At 42.6% G+C, this 21,563-nt stretch overlaps 1 protein-coding gene across 4 annotated transcripts in view; it reads left to right on the forward strand.

Moving 5' to 3' along the window:
• Positions 1–1,810: 1,810 nt before the first annotated feature.
• LOC115174407 (regulator of G-protein signaling 14) overlaps positions 1,811–21,563 on the forward strand; it is a 34,431-nt gene continuing 14,678 nt past the window's right edge. The window contains exons 1-8 of one of the 4 annotated variants that reach the window (XM_029732920.1): positions 1,811–1,898; positions 2,976–2,997; positions 3,238–3,386; positions 3,577–3,669; positions 5,636–5,779; positions 17,798–17,977; positions 18,650–18,692; positions 18,816–18,910. In XM_029732920.1, coding sequence (XP_029588780.1) covers positions 1,851–1,898; positions 2,976–2,997; positions 3,238–3,386; positions 3,577–3,669; positions 5,636–5,779; positions 17,798–17,977; positions 18,650–18,692; positions 18,816–18,910 — 774 coding nt within the window. In that variant the 5' untranslated portion in view covers positions 1,811–1,850. The remainder of the gene's footprint in view (positions 1,899–2,975; positions 2,998–3,237; positions 3,387–3,576; positions 3,670–5,635; positions 5,780–17,797; positions 17,978–18,649; positions 18,693–18,815; positions 18,911–21,563) is intronic. The other 3 variants (XM_029732929.1, XM_029732924.1, XM_029732938.1) reach the window with 3 other exon arrangements.

Raw genomic sequence — 21,563 nt, forward strand, 5'->3', positions numbered from 1 at the left:
AGAAAAAGGGGGCTGCGTGGTTGGGGTGCCTTGTGAGAATTTGTCAGTGAGTGTTTAAACCGCCACTACCATTCGTACTATTGGCCAACGTGCAATCATTGGAAAATAAACTGGATGATCTACGATCAAGACTATCCTACTAATGGGACATAAAAACTGTAATATCTTATGTTTCACTGAGTCGTGGTTGAACGACAACAAGGATAAAATAGAGCTGGCTGGGTTTTGCCATAAGCAAGCAAGAAAATGCTCATCCAGAAGTGGCGCGCCTGGTGGCCGGGGACATTAATGCAGGCAAACTTAAATCAGTTTTGCCTCATTTCTACCAGCATGTCACATGTGCAACCAAAGGAAAAAAAATTCTAGACCACCTTTACTCCACACACAGAGACGCATACAAAGCTCTCCCTCGCCCTCCATTTGGCAAATCTGACCATAATTCTATCCTTCTGATTCCTGCTTACAAGCAAAAACTAAAGCAGGAAGTTCCAGTGACTCGCCCAATATGGAAGTGCTCAGATGACGCGAATGCTACGCTACAGGACTGTTTTGCTTGCGCAGACTGGAATATGTTCCAGGATTCATCCAATAGCATTGAAGAGTATACCACCTCAGCTCGTTACCTGTATAAAAGACACCTGGGAGACAGAAATCTTTCTGATTGAGAGGGGGTCAAATACTTATTTCCCTCATTAAAATGCAAATCAATTTATAATATTTTTGACATGCGTTTTTCTGGATTTTTTTGTTGTTATTCTGTCTCTCACTGTTCAAATAAACCTACCATTAAAATTATAGACTGATAATTTCTTTGTCAGTGGGCAAACGTACAAAATCAGCAGGGGATCAAATACTTTTTTTCCTCACTATAAGTAAGCATTGTTGTGTTTGGTGCATGTGACAAATATAATGTGATTTGATTTGAATTGGCACTTTTCCCAATAGTGAAAGAATTTGGGGATACAAACAGTTTTAAAATCGCCAAAATGTAATTGTAGATATAGGCCTAAGTTTGAATTATACAGTTTATTGTTATGCTTGCATTTCCAAATCGCATGTCTTCAAATGCATTTTGTATCTTCAAAATTCGCTAACTCTTCAAGGAGTAGTTTAGCGTTCACTTTAAACTGCTGCTTTGTTATCAAACTCTTCTCTTCTCTCTCCTCTAGCACTATGTAAAAACAACATTTAATTCCATCCCAAAAGCTTTTTTCCCAGAGAATGGGGGCTTTCAGCGGGCTCTGCCAATGTTTCTCCCGCCTGGCGAAGGGGGCCGCTCAGAATACGTTTGGGAAACTGAGCACCTACAACCATACCTGCCCACCAACTCAAATAAATGTTAAAAAACAAATGTACATTTTCAGAAATGAATTAATTAATTTCAGAAATGTTTGTCTAACTTGAGTAGCCTATGAAACATTTCAAATCATACATAGGCCTACAGTGTTTTCACCAGCCCTATCTCTGATGGGGTGGGAAGCCGAACCACAGCTCTTGTGGTTGGTGCTACTATATCTCAAGTACAGTATTTGCTCAGTACAGGTGTGTGTTTTCATCCTCATAAACCTTACAGCCTGGACTGCCTAGTCCGTGCAAGAAGTACAGTAGGGCAGAAACACACCACCCAACTATCCACATCAGAGAGTTTCTCTGGAGGTAACACAAGAGCAGTGTGATCCCTGTAACCACACTTCCCCTTTTGTGGCCTGTTGCCACAGCGACACTTCCCTTTCAGACAGGAAGTCCTAAATGAGGAGGACCCAAGTGTGTGTGTCAGTGCAGGGCGGATCACTTTGCTGTGACCCCCCAGTGTGTCAGCATCGTTTCGCATTCCCACCGGTGCTTCGGCCATGTCAAAGAATACGAAGACTCTGCGTGTTCCTGGTGTTGGTCACATGGTGAGTTATCGGTTTCTCTGTAGATTTGGGTTGAATTCAAGTGAGGTGCAACGTTACGAGACATGTGAATAAAATGTATGTGCAAATTTATTTTGCAACGCTCGTGTACACAATGTGGCCGGTGAGGTTTGAATGTTAATATGCAGATGTTCTCAGTATGGGCCTACAGATCCCCTCCACCATCCCTTGGTAAGTTGCTACATCCTGTCACTAGTCTGTAGCATCATGTGTTGATGTCCCGTCTTGTAAGTGGTGCATTGAGTCATATTACAGTGTGTGTTGGGTGATGTGCCTCATATCTTCAGAGGAGGATGTTGAGAAAGCTTTAAAGTGAGTCAGTGTGGATACGAGGAATGAACCACGGATGAAGTAAAAGTTCTGCCCCTCCTCCCCATGGTTGTCATGGTGACTGGATTCCCAAGGTGTTGTGTGAGTGGAGTCCCCAATGCTCAAATGAATACACGCATATGTTGGCATGCACTGTTAGCATGCACTGTATGCGTGAGGCCACAGGCTTTCCTTGGGTCTGTCTAATGTGTGCTCTAAAAACAAGAAAATGTGTGTGTGTCTGCCTGTCTTTGTGTTTGCATATTATTACTCGCACAACAGAGGTGAAGGCTAAGATTAACTAGAGCTGAAAAAACAACATTCTCTGTCCTGAAAGCTGAATGAGAGAGAGAACGAGAGCAGTAGAGTGACACCCTCTTCCTGTGTGAGCTTGGGCCTTGCCTGCTTGAGTGCTTTACCATAGAGGGGAACTGTCAGAACAACAAAGCCATGTAGCTGTTCTCTTTACTCTCCACTTCCTGATGCTGTGTTGTTGTGTTTTTGAAACCATCCTTCATTCACTCACTGAATGAGAGATCTGGTTGGGTGATTGTATGATTTTTCATGTTTTGTATGGTATTCTGATCAGTAAAGTTGGTCTGTATTCCTGTTCCATAAAGTTGGTCTCCACTAATGTTTGTTTCTGACTTTAGATTTGAATGTCTGTATAACTGTGATCTGTATGGTATGCATCATGTTATATTGTACTTAACTGAGACTGACACACATTCCCCTTACTTGTCTCTGCAGAGCCAGGCAGTGTCAGATGGAGGTAAGTAATTGATGGTGTGTGTGTGTGTGTGTGTGTGTGTGTGTGTGTGTGTGTGTGTGTGTGTGTGTGTGTGTGTGTTCACTCGCTCGCTCACTCACTTGCACGTGTGTGTCTGTCTGAAGGCTATTTCTCAGAGCTGAACATGTCTGTGTGAGCAGTAACGTTAGTCTGATACTCTGAGGCTTTAGTGTAATTAGGGTACATGGGGTGTTAATAGTTAACGTGTGTGTGATTTATCAGAGTTGAACATGTCTGGTCGTGGCTGTGGGGGCAGTCGTACAAGTCTACCAGGGGTCCAGGGGGGAGATGCCCAGGCCAGCGGTGTCGTCAGCTGGGCCGTGTGCTTTGAGAAGCTGCTGGAAGATCCCACGGGAATATGCTACTTCACAGTGAGCCATAGATGCATACTTAAACACACACACACACACACACACACACACACACACACACACACACACACACACACACACACACACACACACACACACACACACACACACACTCTGCTGATCAGATCTGATGGGAGCTGTATTGTAGGTGATCTGTTTATCAGGTATGCTCTTTCTTGTGCCATGCAAGGCCTTCCTGAGGTCAGAGGTGAGTGCGGAGAACATCCTGTTCTATCAGGCCTGTGAGAAGTTTCGGAAGATTCCTCCCAGTAGGATGAAAGAGGTATGGTGGGATTTCTCTGTCTTCTCTTTAATGAATCCTAGCTACAGTGAGGGAAAAAAAGTATTTGATCCCCTGCTGATTTTGTACGTTTGCCCACTGACAAAGAAATTATCAGTCTATAATTTTAATGGTAAGTTTATTTGAACAGTGAGACACAGAATAACAACAAGAAAAACGCATGTCAAAAATGTTATAAATTGATTTGCATTTTAATGAGGGAAATAAGTATTTGACCCCCTCTCAATCAGAAAGATTTCTGGCTCCCAGGTGTCTTTTATACAGGTAACGAGCTGAGATTAGGAGCACACTCTTAAAGGGAGTGCTCCTAATCTCAGTTTGTTACCTGTATAAAAGACACCTGTCCACAGAAGCAATCAGTCAATCAGATTCCAAACTCTCCACCATGGCCAAGACCAAAGAGCTCTCCAAGAATGTCAGGGACAAGATTGTAGACTTACACAAGGCTGGAATGGGCTACAAGACCATCGCCAAGCAGCTTGGTGAGAAGGTGACAACAGTTGGTGCGATTATTCGCAAATGGAAGAAACACAAAAGAACTGTCAATCTCCCTCGGCCTGGGGCTCCATGCAAGATCTCACCTCGTGGAGTTGCAATGATCATGAGAACGGTGAGGAATCAGCCCAGAACTACACGGGAGGATCTTGTCAATGATCTCAAGGCAGCTGGGACCATAGTCACCAAGAAAACAATTGGTAACACATTATGCCGTGAAAGACTGAAATCCTGCAGCACCCGCAAGGTCCCCCTGCTCAAGAAAGCACATATACACGCCCGTCTGAAGTTTGCCAATGAACATCTGAATGACAACTGGGTGAAAGGACAACTGGGTGAAGGTGTTGTGGTCAGATGAGACCAAAATGGATCTCTTTGGCATCAACTCAACTCGCCGTGTTTGGAGGAGGAGGAATGCTGTCTATGACCCCAAGAACACCATCCCCACCGTCAAACATGGAGGTGGAAACATTATGTTTTGGAGGTGTTCTTCTGCTAAGGGGACAGGACAACTTCACCGCATCAAAGGGACGATGGACGGGGCCATGTACCGTCAAATCTTGGGTGAGAACCTCCTTCCCTGTCAGGGCATTGAAAATGGGTCCAGCATGACAATGACCCAAAACACACGGCCAAGGCAACAAAGGAGTGGCTCAAGAAGAAACACATTAAGGTCCTGGAGTGGCCTAGCCAGTCTCCAGACCTTAATCCCATAGAAAATCTGTGGAGGGAGCTGAAGGTTGGAGTTGCCAAACGTCAGCCTCGAAAACTTAATGACTTGGAGAAGATCTGCAAAGAGGAGTGGGACAAAATCCCTCCTGAGATGTGTGCAAACCTGGTGGCCAACTACAAGAAACGTCTGACATTTAAGTCATTTAGCAGACGCTCTTATCCAGAGCGACTTCCAGTAGTGAATGCATACATTTCCATGCATTTTTTGTTGTTGTTGTACTGGCACCCTGTGGGAATCAAACTCACAACCCTGGCGTTGCAAACACCATGCTCTACCAACTGAGCCACAGGGAGCCACGCTGTGATTGCCAAGAAGGGTTTTGCCTCCAAGTACTAAGTCATGTTTTGCAGAGGGGTCAAATACTTATTTCCCTCATTAAAATGCAAATCATTTTATAACATTTTTGACATGCGTTTTTCTGGATTTTTTTGTTGTTATTCTGTCTCTCACTGTTCAAATAAACCTACCATGAAAATTATAGACTGATCATTTCTTTCTCAGTGGGCAAACGTACAAAATCAGCAGGGGATCAAATACATTTTTCCCTCACTGTATGTGTTTGACTGTATTTGTGGTATTCATTTTCCATGTTGACTATTATGTATGTGCTATGAGACAACATCTAACTACATGGGATGAATGAGTGTGTGGAGTTAAGGTAGGTTGATGGAGCTGAGGTTACAGGTGGCCTGATGACTGTGTTTGATTTTGGTCCTGTAGTTTGCTGAGGAGGCTCGCTCCATCTTCCAGACGTACCTGTCTGACCATGCTCCCTACTCTGTGAACATCGATGACACAGCTCGTGTGGAGGAGAAGGACCTGCAGAAACCTAAAGTTGAAATGTTCGACAAGGCCCAGGCACAGGTCTGCTCTACTGTCACTTGGCGGCCGCATACACACAAATCTCACACAGACCAGCTACACAAGGCTACTTACTGTACCTTATAATACCTCTCCCTGTAAATTCCATTTAATTCAATTAAAATTCCAGGTCAGTCATTGAATTCAAAGATAATTCAATTCCTCTGAATTTCCATGTTAGCTAAACTCCAAGAATTCCATTTTGAATTCAATATTATGCCTAACAATTACACAAATTCAAATTCAATTCGCTTAGGCTTTCAGGCTGTTCATGTCACTGTTCAGACAGCCTAGCTATACTGAAAATATGGAAACACAGGTTGACATTATTAAAAACAAATCCTACTGTAACGTGTATGCTGGGAGTCGGGAAGCAAGTACAGGGAGTGCAAATGTAATAATAAAAAGAACATAGTACAAAACAAGAAACACGAAAAGCGTACAGGCATGGACGGAGATGGAGTCCAGGTGAGTGTCATGGGGTGCAGGTGGCAACGTCGAGTGCTGGTGAGGGGGAGCGGGTGTAAACGTGACAGTATCCCCTCCCTGACGCGTGGCTCCAGCCGCCGGACGACGCCAACCAGAGGGACGGTCCTGAGGACCAGGAGCGGCCTGTCGCTTCTGCTGAGGCGCGGGAACCTGTAGAGTCGGCTGAGGCATGGGAACCTGTAGAGCCGGCTGAGGCGCGGGAGCCTGATGAGCTGGCTGAGGTGCTGGAGCCTGACGAGCCGGCTGAGGCACAGGAACCATGACGAGCCGGCTGAGGCATGGGAACATAGTACAAAACAAGAAACACGAAAGGCGTACAGACATGAAACAGAAACAGAGTCAATACGCCTAAGGAAAGAACCAACGGGAGTGACAGATATAAAGGAGGTAATCAGGAAGGTGATGGAGTCCGGTTGAGTATAATTGGGCGCTGGTGCGTTTATCGATGGTGGCAGGTGTGCGTAATCATGAGACAAATGGTGACGTTGAGCGCCAGAGAGGGGGAGTGGGGTAAACGTGACACATACAGTCAATTAGTTATACTATGTGCATTAATTTAATTAACTGGGAAATGTAAAAATATTGAATTCTAATTCAATTCAATATATTACATGTTTTTACAATTCCAATTCAAAAAGTCCAAACAGTCTAACTCAATTTCAATTCCAAAACTTGAAGATTTTTTAAATTTGAATTTAGTTGAACGTAATTCTCCAATTTACGAGTGAATTCAAGAATTTTATTGGAATTTCAAATTAAATTGAAATGAACACTTGGAATTCAGTTCTCTGTTTGATGGAGATACATTTAAAGCAGGGATGGGCAACTCCAGTCCTTGGGGTCCAGAGTGGTGTCACACTTTTTCCCAATCCCTAGCAAACTTCGCTAATTAAACTAATTGCATTCTCAAATGAATATCACGATTGGTAGAGTTTTGGAGTCAGATGTGGTACAGTGGCTTGCGAATGTTTTCACCCCCCCTTGGCATTTTTCCTATTTTGTTGCCTTACAACCTGGAATTAAAATGGATTTTGGGGGGGGTTGTATCATTTGATTTACACAACATGCCTACCACTTTGAAGATGCAAAATATTTTTTATTGTGAAACAAACAAGAAATAAGACAAAAAAACTGAACTTGAGTGTGCATAACTATTCACCCCCCAAAGTCAATACCTTAAGCAGCAATTACACCTGCAAGTCTCTTGGGGTATGTCTCTATAAACTTGGCACATCTAGCCACTGGGATTTTTGCCCATTCTTCAAGGCAAAACTGCTCCAGCTCTTTCAAGTTGGATGGGTTCCGCTGGTGTACAGCAATTTTTAAGTCATACCACAGATTCTCAATTAGATTGAGGTCTGGGCTTTGATTAGCCCATTCCAAGACATTTAAATGTTTCCCCTTAAACCACTCAAGTGTTGCTTTAGCAGTATGCTTAGGTCATTGTTCTGCTGGAAGATGAACCTCCGTCCCAGTATTAAATCTCTGGAAGTCTGAAACAGGTTTGCCTCAAGAATTTCCCTGTATTTATCACCATCCATCATTCCTTCAGTTCTGACCAGTTTCCCAGTCCCTGCCGATGAAAACCATCTCCACAGCATGATACTGCCACCACCATGCTTCACTGTTCTCGGGATGATGAGAGGTGTTGGGTTTGCGCCAGACATAGCGTTTTCCTTGATGTCCAAAAAGCTACATTTTAGTCTTATCTGACCAGAGTCCCTTCTTCCATATGTTTGGGGAGTCTCCCATATGCCTTTTGGCAAACACCAAACGTGTTTGCTTAATTTTTTCTTTAAGCAATGCCTTTTCTCTGGCCACTCTTCTGTAAAGCCCAGCTCTGTGGAGTGTATGGCTAAAAGTGGTCCTATGGACAGATACTCCAACCTCCGCTGTGGAGCTTTGCAGCTCCTTCAGGGTTATCTTTGGTCTCTTTGTTGCCTCTCTGATTAATGCCTTCCTTGCCTGGTCCGTGAGTTTTGGTGGGCTGCCGTCTCTTGGCAGGTTTGTTGTGGTGCTATATTCTTTCCATTTTTCAATAATAGATGAAATGGTGCTCCGTGGGATGTTCAAAGTTTCTGATATTTTTTTATAAACCAACCCTGATCTGTACTTTTCCACAACTTTGTCCCTGACCTGTTTGGAGAGCTCCTTGGTCTTCATGTTGCCGCTTGCTTGGTGGTGCCCCTTGCTTAGTGGTGTTGCAGACTATGGGGCTTTTCAGAACAGGTGTATATATACTGAGATCATGTGACAGATCATGTGACACTTAGATTACACACAGGTAGACTTTTTTAAACTAATTATGTGACTTCTGAAGGTAATTGGTTGCACTAGATCTTATTTAGTGGCTTCATAGCAAAGGGGGTGAATACATATGCACGTACCACTTTTCCGTATTTAAAAAATATATATATTTTGAAACAAGTTATTTTTTTCATTTCACTTCACCAATTCGGACTATTTTGTGTATGTCTATTACATGAAATCCAAATTAAAATCAATTTAAATTACAGGTTGTAATGCAACAAAATAGGAAAAACACCATGGGCGATGAATACTTTTGCAAGGCACTGTAGTTGGGGCTGGGGCAAAAGTGTGACACCAATCAGGCCCATGAGGTCTGGAATTGCCTAATTCCTGATATAAAGGAAAACTTCATTTCTAGACACTATTGGGGGTGTTTTTCCATTCTCCCTACATATTTATGAGTGATGAGAGGTGTTTCAAACCATACATCATAGCAGTATTTTGGAATTTTTGCGCCGGGAGAGTTCAACTATTGATGTCATCGGTTGATTGAGCCTGCTGTCTGATCTAATAATGAAGTTATTAGATCAGACAGCAGATAGCAGTAGCAATTATTGTGGCCTTTGTGTTTCGCCGATTGCATGATCATGCTAGCAGTGAGTAGATATTGTTGTCCTTGTTCAATAGAGCCATTGGTCTCAACAATGGTCCTATCCGCCACAACATTGCAGGATATCTAGGTTGACTGATTTTCCCTGGCTTTGTAACCATACAGCCTGACAGGAGATCTACTTCCTTGTCCAACTGCGCTCCCACCCTCGAAGGCGAGCTTTTCAAAATGGGGGCGGTACTAGTTTCTACAGGTTCACGGGATAGAGGGTTGCTGGAGACATTTTTGGTTTTGCTGTTGGTAGATAGCTAGCAATATAAGCTATATTTTTACACAAGACAGTGTTTTTTAGGTACAGTACTGTACAATTACATGATCGATTTGGCCATAACGGGGCATGCTAGTACCACTAAGTTTAGCTAGCTATATTTGTTTGCTAAACCCAAAATGTACTGTAGCCTATTGTTATAGCTAGCTCAGTGCATGTCATTAGGAGCAAAACTAGAGACATTTTTTGATGATGACAAAGAGTAAAGGAATTACTTTGGCTTCATGACTCATATTGCTAATAGTCTTTGAGTAACTATACCTGTGTGTTGTAGCTAGCTAACGTGTGTCTGTGAGATGTGTAATATTCTGCACCCTGCTGCTACAGTAGGAATACAGACAGTACACAACAATTGCTCATGAAAATTGAATAGCATTTTTGTCATTCTCTTACAGACAATACCGCTTGGAGGCCTGCAGATTATTTTTGGAGTTTTTATATGTGGGGAGAAGCTAGACACAGGAAACCGAATCCCCTTGTCTGCGTGTATTATTGGGGCCATTCGAGCAATTTATCCCTGACACGATGGAGAGTTTGTTGAAACCTCTCAAGAGGATATGTGAAAGGTCCCATGACAACAATCTCCCCTTGTATCAAAGGGACTCAAAACACTACACTTATCTTAAGTATTGACTTTGTAGAACTGTAGTATTTATTTTAAGCGTTAGTAGTATATTTCTATTCTACTGTATATACAGTTGAAGTCGGAAGTTTACATACACTTAGGTTGGAGTCATTAAAACTCGTTTTTCAACCACTCCACAAATGTCTTGCTAAAACTATAGTTTGTTAACAAGTCGGGTTAGGACACCTACTTTGTGCATGACACAAGTAATTTTTCCAACAATTCTTTACAGACAGATTATTTCACTTATAATTCACTGTATCACAATTCCAGTGGGTCAGAAGTTTACATACACTAAGTTGACTGTGCCTTTAAACAGCTTGGAAATTTCCCAAAAAAGTATGTCATGGCTTTAGAAGCTTCTGATAGGCTAATTGACATAATTTGAGTCAATTGGAGTTGTAGCTGAGGATGTATTTCAAGGCCTACCTTCAAACTCTGTGCCTCTTTGCTTGTCATTATGGGAAAATCAAAAGCGATCAGCCAAGACCTCAGAAAAACATTTGTAGACCTCCACAAGTCTGGTTGATCCTTGGGAGCAATTTCCAAATGCCTGAAGGTACCATGTTCATCTGTACAAATAATAGTACACAAGTATAGACACCATGAGACCACGCAGCCATCATATCGCTCAGGAAGGTGACGCCTTCTGTCTCCTAGACATGAACGTACTTTGGTGCGAAAAGTGCAAATCAATCCCAGAACAACAGCAAAGGACCCTGTGAAGATGCTGGAGGAAACAGGTACAAAAGAATCTATATCCACATTAAAACAAGACCTATATTGACATAACCTGAAAGGCCGTTCATCAAGGAAGCAGCCACTGCTCCAAAACCGCCATTAAAAAGCCAGACTATTGTTTGCAACTGCACATGGGGACAAAGATCGTATTTTTGGAGACATGTCATCTGGTCTGATGAAACAAAAATAGAACTGTTTGGCCATAATGACCATTGTTTTGTTTGGATGAAAAAGGGGGAGGATTGCAAGCCGAAGAACACCATCCATGTTGTGGGGGTGCTTTGCTGCAGGAGGGACTGGTGAACTTCACAAAATAGAAGGCATCATGTGGGAGGAAAATTATGTGGATATATTGAAGCAACATCTCAAGACATCAGTCAGGAAGTTAAAGCTTGGTCGCAAATGGGTCTTCCAAATGAACAATGACCCCAAGCATACTTGACCCCAAGCATACTTGGGGTCAAAGTTGTGGCAAAATGGCTTAAGGACAACAAAGTCACAGTATTGGAGTGGCCATCACAAAGCCCTGACCTCAATCCCATAGATAATTTGTGGGCAGAACTGAAAAACCTGCCTCAGTTACACCAACTCTGTCAGAAGGAATGGGCCAAAATTCACCCAACTTATTGTGGGAAGCTTGTGGAAGGCTACTGTTGGGGTTCGTTCCTTGTTCCTCGTCAATCATTGGCTCATTGGTGAAATTAGCATTCAGACAATATCTTTAACCCCTGGTCGGACGGGACATCCAGCGAAAAATCCTATCGCCATTAGCATAACAAAATTATTATTTTTTTTTTTCAAATATAGGACTATGTTATATCGTTTTATAGATACACCTCTCCTGAATCGAACCACGTTGTCCGATTTCAAAAAGGCTTTACAGCAAAAGCAAAACATTAGATTATGTTAGAGGAATATATCGTAAAAGTAGCCACATAGCCATTTTCCGACCAACCACATGCATCACAAATAACCAAAAAACAGCTAAATGCAGCACTAACCTTTGACAATCTTCATCAGATGACACTCCTAGGACATCATGTTACACAATACATGCATTCTTTTGTTCGATAAAGTTCATATTTATATATAAAAACAGCATTTTACATCGGCGCGTGACGTTGACTAACTATTTTCTCTCAAATGCGTCCGGTGAAACAGCGCTACAATTTACTAAATTACTATTCGAAAACATTTTTTAAATGTAATATTGTCATTCTAAGATTTATAGATTAGCATCTCTTGAAAGCACCTGCAATGCCAGATTTAAAAATAACTTTACTGGGTAATCACACTTTGCGATAAAAGGGATGCGATACTCAGAAAAATAGGCTACCGTTACAGGTCAGCGCCATCTTGGAACAATCGCACATCAAATCTACTCTTGTGTACTATTGTCAATAATCCCTTACCTTTGATTATCTTCATCAGAAAGCACTTCCAGGAATCGTTCGAAAAAGTTAATCCTTTACGTCCCAATAGCTTGTTCTTGTTAGCGCGTTCTGAAGGCTGCTCCAAAAGCTCCGTTGGCCACGGGACTCCTCTTTCAATAAAATTCATTTTTTATTTTTTATTTAGGTTCGTTCAAACATGTCAAACGTTGTATAACATAAATCTTTAGGGCCTTTTTCAACCAGAGCTCCTATAAGATTCAAGGGGGACGATTGCATTGTCTTTCAAAACGTTTCGAAAGGGGAGGGTAGCCAGGGGCGCCGGCGTCATAATGGTGATGGCCCTCCTCATGTGACCACGTTCCACAGACTCTCATTCTGTCAGTTTTCACAGTAGAAGGCTCAAATCACTTTGTAAAGACTGGGGACATCTAGTGGAAGCAATAGGAAGTGCTCAATGAACCATTGCTCACGGTGTGATTTATAGGCAAAGTCATGAAGTTGAGTCCGCAATTCAGAATTCCACATCCTGTTACGATCGGTCTCGGGGTTTTGACTGCCATATGAGTTCTGTTATACTCACAGACACCATTCAAACCGTTTTAGAAACTTTAGGGTGTTTTCTATCCACAAGTATTAATTATATGCATATCCTAGCTTCTGAGTTTGAGTAGGAGGCCGTTTAAAATGGGCACAAATGTTTTTCAAGAATCGCTGTAGCGCCCCCTATCCTAGGCGACCGTCAAGAGGTTAAGTAAATCAATCATTCATGTATTAATGCAATTGCAGACAGAAGTTGACAACAGGAACATGGCACGCATGTTTCCGAGTAAGTTCTGCAAAATAGTAAAGGGTCCAAGTTATTTTATTAAGCCCGAAGTCCAGCCTTAGTGATGTCACTGCCTACGTCATTACCATATACTCATGAGACCAAGCCCATGCCTACACAGCTATACAAACAAGAGTTTCAGTTTTATCTAAAGCCTCAGCAGTAAATGTCCACTCCCCAAGTTGATTTATAGTGGAATGTCTGACTAGTCTCTTATCTCTTTCACTCCCCTGCAGGGTTCTTTCTCAGTCACACATCTCTCAGACCGTTTCTTTATAAGAGGCAGAGACTAGAAAAGACTGTGGAACAATATTAAACCTTATAATGAATATATACATTGTTAATCTGTAGTCTAGGACTCTATAAATGTAAGGAGGGAGGGGTTTTATAACCCCTCCCCTTCAATTAATACAACATAAGCGTAATCAATTATTATAATACACTAATACATCAAACATTTGGTACAGCCCCTATCATGACCCCAAGGTGAACCCAACACTACCCAAAACGTTTGACCCATGTGAAACAATTGAAAGGAAATGCTACCAAATACTAATTGAGTGTTTGTAAACTTCTGACCCACTGGGAATGTGATGAAAGATATAAAAGCTGAAATAAATAATTCTCTCTACTATTATTCTGACATTTCACATTCTTAAAATAAAATGGTGATCCTAACTGACCTAATACATGGATTTTTTACTGGATTAATTGTCAGGAATTGTGAAAAACTGAGTTTAAATGTATTTGGCTAAGATGTTTGTAAACTTCCGACTTCAACTGTATGTCATACATTGCCATAACTGTTCCTGCATACTGTTGTGTAAACTCACCTCGGTCTCCAGAGCAATAGACTCATTTACTGTTTTATTGAAATATGTTTACTTGCCAACAAATGAAAGTTGAAATGATACACCAACTCCCTGCATAATTTGTTTTAGTAGTAAGATTGTAGCTAGTTACTTCCAAATACATTTCATGAATGTCACTATGAATTGCTCCAGAAGTTTTGGTTTCTGATGCAGCTGGAATTATTTAGTCACTTGTCAGTACACTTGTAAAAAATATACTGCTCAAAAAAATAAAGGGAACACTTAAACAACGCATCCTAGATCTGAATGAAAGAAAAAATCTTATTAAATACTTTTTTCTTTACATAGTTGAATGTGCTGACAACAATTTCACCAAAAATAATCAACGGAAACCCAATTTATCAACCCATGGAGGTCTGGATTTGGAGTCACACTCAAAATGAAAGTGGAAAACCACACTACAGGCTGATCCACCTTTGATGTAATGTCCTTAAAACAAGTCAAAATGAGGCTCAGTAGTGTGTGTGGCCTCCACGTGCCTGTATGACCTCCCTACAACGCCTGGGCATGCTCCTGATGAGGTGGCGGATGGTCTCCTGAGGGATCTCCTCCCAGACCTGGACTAAAGCATCCGCCAACTCCTGGACAGTCTGTGGTGCAATGTGGCGTTGGTGGATGGAGCAAGACATGATGTCCCAGATGTGCTCAATTGGATTCAGGTCTGGGGAACGGGCGGGCCAGTCCATAGCATCAATGCCTTCCTCTTGCAGGAACTGCTGACACACTCCAACCACATGAGGTCTAGCATTGTCTTGCATTAGGAGGAACCCAGGGCCAACCGCACCAGCATATGGTCTCACAAGAGGTCTGAGGATCTCATCTCGGTACCTAATGGCAGTCAGGCTACCTCTGGCGAGCACATGGAGGGCTGTGCGGCCCCCCAAAGAAATGCCACCCCACACCATGACTGATCCACCGCCAAACTGGAGGATGTTGCAGGCAGCAGAACGTTCTCCACGGCGTCTCCAGACTCTGTCACGTCTGTCACGTGCTCAGTGTGAACCTGCTTTCATCTGTGAAGAGCACAGGGCGCCAGTGGCGAATTTGCCAATCTTGGTGTTCTCTGGCAAATGCCAAACGTCCTGCACGGTGTTGGGCTGTAAGCACAACCCCCACCTGTGGATGTCGGGCCCTCATACCACCTTCATGGAGTCTGTTTCTGACCGTTTGAGCAGACACATGCACATTTGTGGCCTGCTGGAGGTCATTTTGCAGGGCTCTGGCAGTGCTTCACCTGCTCCTCCTTGCACAAAGGCGGAGGTAGCGGTCCTGCTGCTGGGTTGTTGCCCTCCTACGACTTCCTCCACGTCTCCTGATGTACTGGCCTGTCTCCTGGTAGCGCTTCCATGCTCTGGACACTACGCTGACAGACACAGCAAGCCTTCTTGCCACAGCTCGCATTGATGTGCCATCCTGGATGAGCTGCACTACCTGAGCCACTTGTGTGGGTTGTAGACTCCGTCTCATGCTACCACTAGAGTGAAAGCACCGCCAGCATTCAAAAGTTACCAAAACATCAGTCAGAAAGCATAGGAACTGAGAAGTGGTCTGTGGTCCCCACCTGCAGAACCACTCCTTTATTGGGGGTGGTTTGCTAATTGCCTATAATTTCCACCTGTTGTCTATTCCATTTGCACGAAAGCATGTGAAATTTATTGTCAATCAGTGTTGCTTCCTAAGTGGACAGTTTGATTTCACAGAAGTGTGATTGACTTGGAGTTACATTGTGTTGTTTAAGTGTTCCCTTTATTTTTTTGAGCAGTGTATTATATAAAACATTTGATCAAACTCCAGCAATATTTATACCACAATGCAGTTGTGAGAATACCAGGTATTCTATTTTATATTGAAAAATCAGTTTAACTGAATATGGATGCTGTGTTGGCTGAATGTTCCTGGCAGGGTCCTGAATGTTCTTCAGCTGGTGAACATCGTCTTATGCTGGGCAATGGCAGCTGGTTTAGCAGGCGATGTTGGCAGGGATGTTGGGTTTGGGGAGGTGTGACTCTGGCTACTTGTAGACCACTGTCTTGTCCTTTCTGCGCTCCACAGCTAGGTGGACAAGCTTCTCGCTGAAGTAGTAGGTTCTGGGCTAGTACACTTTCTTCACCACTGACTGCTTCAACCTCTTGCAGAAGATTTGGTTGTACAGCAAGTCTTCTGGAAAGATTTGAAGACTGATCATGAGGATGTGTAAGACATGAAGACAGATCATGAGGATGTGTAATCTTACAAGAAACCATGTTCATCTGTAAACAAAAAAGGGTACGGTAAACTGGTACGCATTTTGTTACACTCATTGATGAGACATTGAAATGGTCTGTTAGCAAAGGTGTGAAAGGTTTGAGGGGTGGCTTGACTTGTACACAGTCTAGTCATGTACTGTTGTGTGTGAGCACCTTCAGTTGTGCTGTTGAGTAGACAAGCACTGCCAATAATAGTGAATAGGATACTAACAGCCCCTCTCCCCCATGCCAACGAACTGATTATAAGGGTGTGAATTTTTGTTGTTGTTGTATTTTACACCCTTTTTCTCCCAAATTTCATGATATCCAATTGCTTTTCTCCAGTTTAGACTTCAAGCTTTGCATAAGCAATCAACTAAGCCTTCAGAATACAGAGAAAAAACTACAGAAGAATTTGTAGCCTACTTATAAACATACCAACTATGACAACAAGACATGGACCAAGTTTATGGCTAGCTCCTGTATATTTATTTGCTCATCTTGTCATGGAAATATTTATCAAAGGTAACTTACACTAGTTCCTGGTGCTGAGCTTTATGTTGATGGCGCTGCAGATGTTGATGGTATCGGACTATGTAAATAGAACACATAGGCCAGTCACATTAGGGCGGCAGGTAGCCTAGCGGTTAAGAGGTTGTGCCAGTAACTGACAGGTTGCTGGTATGAATCCCTGAACTGACTAGGTGAAAAATCTGTCAATGTGCCCTTGAGCAAAACACTTAACTCTAGTTGCTCTGGATAAGAGCGTCTGCTAAATGACAAAAAGATAGCACCTGGCTAATAACATTGATTTGCTTTGGAATGTCTAGCCAGCGTCTTATGAAAGCTAACAAACTCGATGTTGGTTTAGATAAACAAATATAGTTTGCTAGCTAGTTAATTAAGTTAGCTACGTTACCTCTGCTTATTTTCTGCGCTGATGTTCGCTGATCAGATGCTTTCTTCTTTGAAATGAAGGGGAAAATCCTTGGAATAACTTAACTTTTCAACTTTCGACAACCTGGCAACCCCATAAGTTGAGACTTCAGGTCCGTTTCGAACTCCTCTGGCTGAAAGTGCTGGCTACAACCACAGACATTTGGATATTTCTCCACAGGAGTATTCACATCATAGGCAGCATTCTTTATTGCCGCCAGGCACTGTTGGCTCCGAGGAAAATCTCTGTTAGGTAACCGTTGAAATGTTACCCCAGCAGCCTGTGCTTTCTTGTAGTTTGCACATCCAGGTACTGAGCACCGCACCATGACTAAACTTTACAGTTGTTGTTGACACAAAAATAAAAATAAATAGTTATTCGCAATTCTCAACTGAATCCACCTCACCCGGGGTAGTACTACATCCTGAAATCACTACGAATTCCGGATATTGTGGTTTGATTACAACCATGGAATGTAGATGGCCTGTTTCTTCCGGAGAGATGCAGAAATGCTTGTATTTGCGCATATTATATATTAATAACATATTAATGGACATATACAGTGAAAGAGCAGTGGTTAAAATGTATCTTTAAAGCAAGAATGTAGAGCAACTCAAACTTATTAGCAACAAAAGTGTAAAAGTGTGGTGTATGCAGTGCCATGACCTGAACTGGTGTGTCTACATGTCTGTGTCTGTTTGTCCCCGTCCCTCCCCTGTGTCAGATCTTTAAGCTGATGAAGATGGACAGCTACAGGCGTTTTGTCCGCTCCCCTCTCTACCAGAAATGTACCCTGGCCAGCGTGGAGGGCACGCCACTACCCAGAATCCCCCCTGAGCCCACCAGCACAGGATCATGGGAGAACATGGCCACTGCCAGCCCCTCCCTCAACGACAGCAAGAAGGTGGGATGGATGGATGTGTTTTAACAATAACTATGGAAGCAATGTTTTGATCATTGTTGAAGAATGTTGAAAGGATTCTATTTGGATGTGTGTAATCAGAGAGGAAGGCAAAGCGACAGGGTTTACTCCACCCCAAAATCTGTCCACATTAAGCAAGTCATTCATTATTAAGCAAGTTAATCATTCTGGCATTGGGGGCGATGAGAGATTGTCGAATTTAGGCAAGATAAAAATGAATTGCTACTGTATTTTGATACGTGAGGCTTATTTGATCTAATAGAAGTTTCACAATGCTTAGGTTGTTATGAGTGTACTGATATAAGTGTGATGCACATGACATCCCAGCAAATTTGAGAAAAAAACACTTGTCCCTGTTGAAATTTGAGACGGTCTATACATATTCATGAGGCTAGCATAGCATCTCATTCTCCATTGAATACAGGTGGTTAAATTCAACACCCCTCATCGAATATTCAAAAAAGTATTCAAATAACGAGATGTATCCAACAATCCAAAGAGAGGAATAGGCAGGAGCTTGACAGCCCGCCGTTCCGCTCTGTGGAAAATGAATCCCATTGTTAGGGTGGAGACAAAAGCCTCTCGTCATTATATCCAGTTCTCTGATGTAATCCATTGCATGGGTATGAGTAATAGCTTGTAACCTGTGTTCAGCAGAAGAAGGACAAGCAACGGGAGAAGAGGGGATCATGGGGAGGTAGGCTTCCGCTCATCTATAATATCTCTTCTCTTCCCATGGTATTCTCTGGTAAATTGTTACCACTCCACACACTTGTCTGTTTCTCCCTCATCCTTTCTCCCTCCTCCCCTCCTTTCTCAGTAGAGGTGTCGTACCTCAAGGTGAATGTGTCTCGTACGCAGTCTCAGATGTCCAACAGCAGTGTGGAGTTGGGCTCCTTCTACAGGCAGATAGAGGTAAAGTGCAACACAATCTGCTTTACAGAAAAAAACTAAAAGAAAACAATGAAAATAAAAACTGAAATATTTACTACAGAACAAACATAATTGGATAAAAAACAGAAGAATAACAATAAAAACTGAACAACTAAAAAGCACCCTATCGAAAGCTAAGCTAAAAAGGTGTGTTTTAATATTTATTATAAATATGTCCACAGTTTTGTCCCCCCTCAGATTCTCTGGCAGGCTAATCCAGAGGCTGGCGGCATAAAAACTAAAGTCTGCCTCGCCATGCATCTTGGTCCTAGGCTTTGGGATAGTTAAAAGGCCAGTGCCAGAGGACCTGAGGGATCTACTGGGCACATAACTTAAAAGCATTTATGACATGTATTGGAGTGCACAATCATGCATTGATTTAAAGACCAATCAGGCAGCCAGGACAGAGACCTTAAAACCGGTGTAATGTGTGCTCTCTGTCTGGTCTTGGTCAGTAGCCTTGTTGCAGCATTCTGTATGTTATGCAGTTGACCAATGGCTTTGTTGGGTAGACCAGACAGGAGAGCATTACAGTAGTCAATCCTGCTTGTAATAAAATCATGGATGAGTCTCTCTACAGGTGTACAACAGTGAAATGCTTACTATAAAACAAAACAAAAATTCTTTAACCTTTATTTAACCAGGAAGGGCTCCTTGAGATTTGAAATCTATTTTTCAAGAGCGTCCAGGCCAAGATAGGCAGCACCAAGTCATTACACAATTACAGACAACATGAAAAACTACAAGTAATCTAGTAAATACCTTAGAATTCACAAGAGTATAACAAAATCATAAAACATCAAATTAAAAACATTGACAGGTCAGGGAATCAGTCTCAAAATCCTTCATCAGTGATTTAAAAACACCAATCAGGACAAGTTCTTCCATTTTAAAAGTATTTTTGTAAGGCGTTCCAAGACGATGGCGCAGAGTACATAAAAGCCCTTTTACCAAATTCAGTTCAGACATTTGGAACAGTTAGCAGGATATAGTCCTGCAAACAAAGAGAGCACCCACCACATTTCTGAACAATAAAAATGACCAAATAAAATGGTAGTAAACCCAAAATGGCTTTGTAAATAAAAGTATACCAGTGACTGAGCCTATGAGTGACTAGAGAAGGCCAGCCAACCCTGGTCTACAAAGTGCAGTGGTGTGTAAGGCTTTTGCAGTTTAAATATATCTCAAAGCGCCATGGTAAATGGTGTCAATTGATCTCAAACACTGAGCGGAAGCATTCATATATAAAATATCAACATAGTCTAGTAAAGGCATAAATGTAGCTGATACTAGCCTCCTTCTGGCTGCAAAAGAAAAACAAGCCTTATTCCTAAAATAAAATCAAAACTTCAGCTTCAAATTGTTTGTAAGTTGTTGAATATGCAATTTAAAAGAGAGGCCGTCATTAAAATTCCAAAATATTTATATGAGGTTACAGTCTCAACTTACAAGCCCCTAACCAACAATGCAGTTTAAAAAAACCTGAATAAGAATAAGAAATAAAATGAAAAATTAATTAAAGAGCAGCAGTAAAATAACAATAGTGAGACTATACACAGGGGGTACCGGTACAGAGTCAATGTGAGGGGGCACCAGTTAGTCAAGGTAATTGAGATAATATGTATATGTTCGTAGAGTTATTAAAGTGACTATGCATAGATAATAACAGAGAGTAGCAGCGGGCGTAAAAGGGGGGGGCAATGCAAATAGTCTGGGTAGCCATTTGATTAGATGTTCAGGAGTCTTATGGCTTGGGGGTAGAAGCTGTTTAGAAGCCTCTTGGACCTAGACTTGACGCTCCGGTACCGCTTGCCATGCGGTAGCAGAGAGAACAGTCTATGACTAGGGTGGCTGGAGTATTTGACACTTTTTAGGGCCTTCCTCTGACACCGCCTGGTATAGAGGTCTTGGATGGAAGGAAGCTTGGCCCCAGTGATGTACTGGGCTGTATGCACTACCTTCTATTGTGCCTTGCGGTCAGAGGCTGAGCAGTTGCCATACCACTTAGTGATGCAACCAGTCAGGATGTTCTCGATGGTGCAGCTGTAGAACCTTTTGAGGATCTGAGGACCAATGGCACATGTCTCCTGAGGGGGAATAGGTTTTGTAATGCCCTCTTCATGACTGCCATGGTGTGTTTGGACCATGTTAGTTTGTTGGTGATGTGGACACCAAGGAACTTGAAGCTCTCAACCTGCTCCACTACAGCCCCATCGATGAGAATGTGGGCGTGCTCGGTCTTCCTTTTCCTGTAGTCCACAATCACTTCCTTTGTCTTGATCACGTTGAGGGAGCGGTTGTTGTCCTGGCAACACACCGCCAGGTCTCAGACCTCCTCCCTATAGGCTGTCTCGTCGTTGTCGGTAATCAGGCCTACCACTGTTGTGTCATTGGCAAACTTAATGGTGGTGTTGGAGTCGTGCCTGGCCGTGCAGTCATGAGTGAACAGGGAGTACAGGAGAACACTGAGTGTGGCGGATTTGTTGTTACCTCCCCTTACCACCTGGGGGCTGCCTGTCAGGAAGTCCAGGATCCAGTTGCAGAGGGAGGTGTTTAGTCCCAGGGTCCTTAGCTTATTGATGAGCTTTGAGGGCACTATGGTGTTGAACGCTGAGCTGTATTCAATGAATAGCAT

Source organism: Salmo trutta, chromosome 3 (genome assembly GCF_901001165.1).
Source record: "Salmo trutta chromosome 3, fSalTru1.1, whole genome shotgun sequence".
In the NCBI taxonomy this organism is placed as follows: Eukaryota; Metazoa; Chordata; class Actinopteri; order Salmoniformes; family Salmonidae; genus Salmo; species Salmo trutta.